Genomic DNA, 3,388 nt, shown 5'->3' with positions numbered 1-3,388 from the left:
TTTTTTTCATGAATAATCTATAAACATGAAATAACAAAATGAACAAATCAAACTATCAAAATAAAGCTCGTAATGAATCCCACATGCTCGGAAAACGCTTTCCAGTTGACATTGTGCCTGTTTGGTGCAGCTTAAAAGTTGCTTATTTCAGCTTTCAGCTTAATTTAAGCTATTTTGATGTGTTTGGTTTAGCTTATAGTTTATAGCTTTTTGGAAGTCAGAAATCAGCTTATTCTTTGAGTAGGGCAGGAGATGCTTAATTTATAAGTCAGAAATCAGCTTATGTTCATAGCTATAAGTTATAAGCTGTTTAGGCATAAGTTATAAGCACTTTCCTACAGCTCTACCAAACAGGGCCAATGGTGTAGCGGAGAAAAGCTCATCCCTTCTTGGATACCTGGCATAATTGCTTATACATTTCAACGCCTTTAATGAATGAGCAATGATAAACAAATAAATATTTGTAATATTTTTTTACATAGAATGATATTGTTATTGTGGATCTTTTATTTTAAAACCAAAAACATCTATCATTATGGCTCATAATAGCATGGAACTCCGGCTCAGACCAAAGAGGATTGGTTTCTAATCAAGACTTCTCTCTTTCTATTCTATGGCTTAATTCAAAGAAATTCATGTTAGTGGTATACATATTTAAAAAAAATTACTTAGAAAAATATCAACAACAAAAAAAATTATTTGTATTATTAAAATTTATTTCGAGCACGACTCTTTATCATAAAAGATTTTAATTTCACCCTGCATCACTTTTATTATTAACGTCCTAGACCAATTTTTTTGGATAAGTAGATTTTCTGATCCATAAATTCAAAGAGAAAAATTTAGAGACAAGGAAAAAAATGTCTTCAAACTTAATTGCCAAGTCAAAATTCAAATACGCAGAGGAACAAGAAAAGCATGTATAAAGTGCCTCAAATCTATATCATGGGGCTTATTCATTATTGATCATATCATAATAGTGCACACTCAGATTTTGACAATCCATTCTAACAAATATATATTATTCTATTAGATCAAGCACTCCTCACAACCGAGAATTATTCAAAAACCCAACACATATTGAGACCTTAAATCATTTTTCTAGAATGTGTAAGAATTTTAATGTATAGCACGTATATTTATAAATTTCTCTTCGAATTTTTTGTACGTTGAGCAGTAAAATATCACAAATACCGGTATAATTCTTTCCCCTAAGGAGGAATAAGGACCAGTTTGGTTCAAAAAGTCCTTTTGAGATCCTTGAAATCCATAGAATCAATACACTCCAACCTATCCCTATGCAGGTTTAACAATTTCAACAACTCACTTGCCTTTTCCTTTGTTTTCTCACCACATCCAACTTGTAAGAGCAACAAGAGCTTCTGAAAAGCACCTACTTGAAGAGCTTCAACAAGAACACTTCCCTCTTCTTCCCTCTTCTCATTTTTGCCAAGCTTCCAAAGGATTGAAACTGAGAACTCGGTCGCCAAATCCGAAACTCTCAATATCTTCTTGACCAAAACAGGCATAGTTAGAGCATGATCATAAGCCTTTTCTCTCCCTTGGTCACAACTGCAAAGTCCATCAAAAACATGCAAAGCCCTCTCGCATATGCTTCGCTCCGATTCAACAAGCATTTCTAGCAGCAAAGACACCATACCCATCTCTACAAATCTTATTATGACCTTCTCATTCACAAGAGTAGGTGATGATGATGTTGACGATGATGATGATGAAAGCATGTAGTAAATGGTTGTCAATGAAGCTTTTGTAGTTGTAGGGCAAATTGGCTCTTTGATCAACTTGACTAAAGCATCCATGGCTCCTTCAATCTCTACCAAAGCATCTACCTTGTGTTGTTGATCTGCTGCTGACGATGATAGAGACTCTTCCAGCACCAAAACTGCGTTCCTTCGTCCCGATAAGTCTCCTCCATGCTTCAAAATCCAAACAATGCAATTCAAAGATACACATGAGCCTAGATGAAACTTGGCATTTTCATCAAGTGGAAGCATCAATGTCAAAGCTGACAATATTTCCTCCAAAACTGCAATGTTTTTATGAAAAGACCTTTCAGAGAAAGCCTCAAACATGGCAGATAGAACACAACCCGTACCATTAGCCACAATGCACCGCCTGTTACGCTCGCTCTCCTTCGCCAAACCCTTCAGCTCCACCACCAACTCCACAAACCCTTCACTATCCTCTCTCTGCTTTGCCAATGCAAGTTTTGAGAGAATTTGGAGCACGTCGAAGGAGCTAACGGGTATTCTAGGAGTGGGAATTCTCTCAATACCAAGTGAAACATTGTCAACACACCAATCTTGAATCATCTTTCGAATGGTGTGGTTTGGAATTGGCTCCAGAGTTTTCAAGCTTTGGCTAGTGATCGGACAAGTGTGGTTACCGGCTTCAATCCACTTGTCGATGTTTTCGCGATCGTAGGTGATCCCGGTTGACAGTGTCACTGGATCTTTCATCAAGTCCAAAGATATTGGACACCTGAAATGGCTAGGTATCATCAGTTCCGTCTCCATGTCCATCTGCATCGTCATGCCACCGTTGTCGTCGTGTTCGTCATGCCTCTTGCGGGCACGGCGAGCCGCTCTTCGCCTCCGCCAAGACGAAATCATGAATTTAAGTTTTTTTTTGTTGCGGTGTTTTCATGTAAAATATGAAGTCGAGAATGAAATGCAAGTTAAGGTGGGTAGTATGTACATATAAGTTGAGTCTTTGTAGGCGGTTCAAAAACTTCAAAACTAAGGACAGTAAATTAAAGATAAAATAAAATAATAGATTAAAGATAAAATAAAATAAAAAAAAATAAAAGAAAAGAAAAGAACGTTCTACAGAGAGACAGAGAGGTGGGGAGAGAGAAACGGTTGAATATTGACCGTAGAAGTTTGAAATGGTAAACAACATCACCGTCAGATGGGGCTACAGGAATTCTAAATCGTTGACGAGAAAGCCGTGTCGGTGATATAATCATCCGCGCCTGTTTTTAAGGGTGAATTCATCCAACCAGAATGATTTTGAGTGGATGTATATTTTTTAATGTACAAATATAAATGAAATATTTTAAAATTTATCGATATAATTCTTATGGCGGATTAATTATTCTTTAGATGAAGTTCAAAAAAAAAATGTTAACAAGTATTAATTTAGAGTAGAAATAATAAAATATATATTTTTGTGAAAATGTAAAGTAATACTTTAAAAATATGCATGCGTGGCGTCATGCCTGTTATAGACAATTTTTTTTAGATTACTAGTTATTGGAGATTGTAAAAGTTATGAATTATAATTCAAAAAAATGTCCAAAAATTGTAAAATTCAAAATGCCAAACCGATTGCATCCATTCGCCAACCCACACGGCTCACTTGATTC

The 3,388-nt window shown here is 35.9% G+C and overlaps 1 protein-coding gene across 1 annotated transcript; it reads right to left on the bottom strand.

Annotated features, from left to right (window-relative positions):
* Positions 1–1,109: 1,109 nt before the first annotated feature.
* On the bottom strand, positions 1,110–2,748 carry LOC114311519 (U-box domain-containing protein 21). Its single transcript, XM_028257665.2, has one exon. The coding sequence runs from the start codon at positions 2,631–2,633 to the stop codon at positions 1,239–1,241; it is 1,395 nt and encodes a 464-aa protein (XP_028113466.2). The 5' UTR covers positions 2,634–2,748; the 3' UTR covers positions 1,110–1,238.
* Positions 2,749–3,388: the final 640 nt, after the last annotated feature.

Source organism: Camellia sinensis, chromosome 5 (assembly GCF_055761805.1).
Source record: "Camellia sinensis isolate YWXY chromosome 5, ASM5576180v1, whole genome shotgun sequence".
In the NCBI taxonomy this organism is placed as follows: domain Eukaryota; kingdom Viridiplantae; phylum Streptophyta; class Magnoliopsida; order Ericales; family Theaceae; genus Camellia; species Camellia sinensis.
The sequence above is the reverse complement of the archived record's forward strand: the minus strand, read 5'-3'. Positions and strand labels throughout refer to the sequence as shown.

Coding starts and splice junctions, on each gene's coding strand:
- LOC114311519 (XM_028257665.2), bottom strand. CDS start 2,633: ATGATTTCGTCTTGGCGGAGGCGAAGAGCGGCTCGCCGTGCCCGCAAG.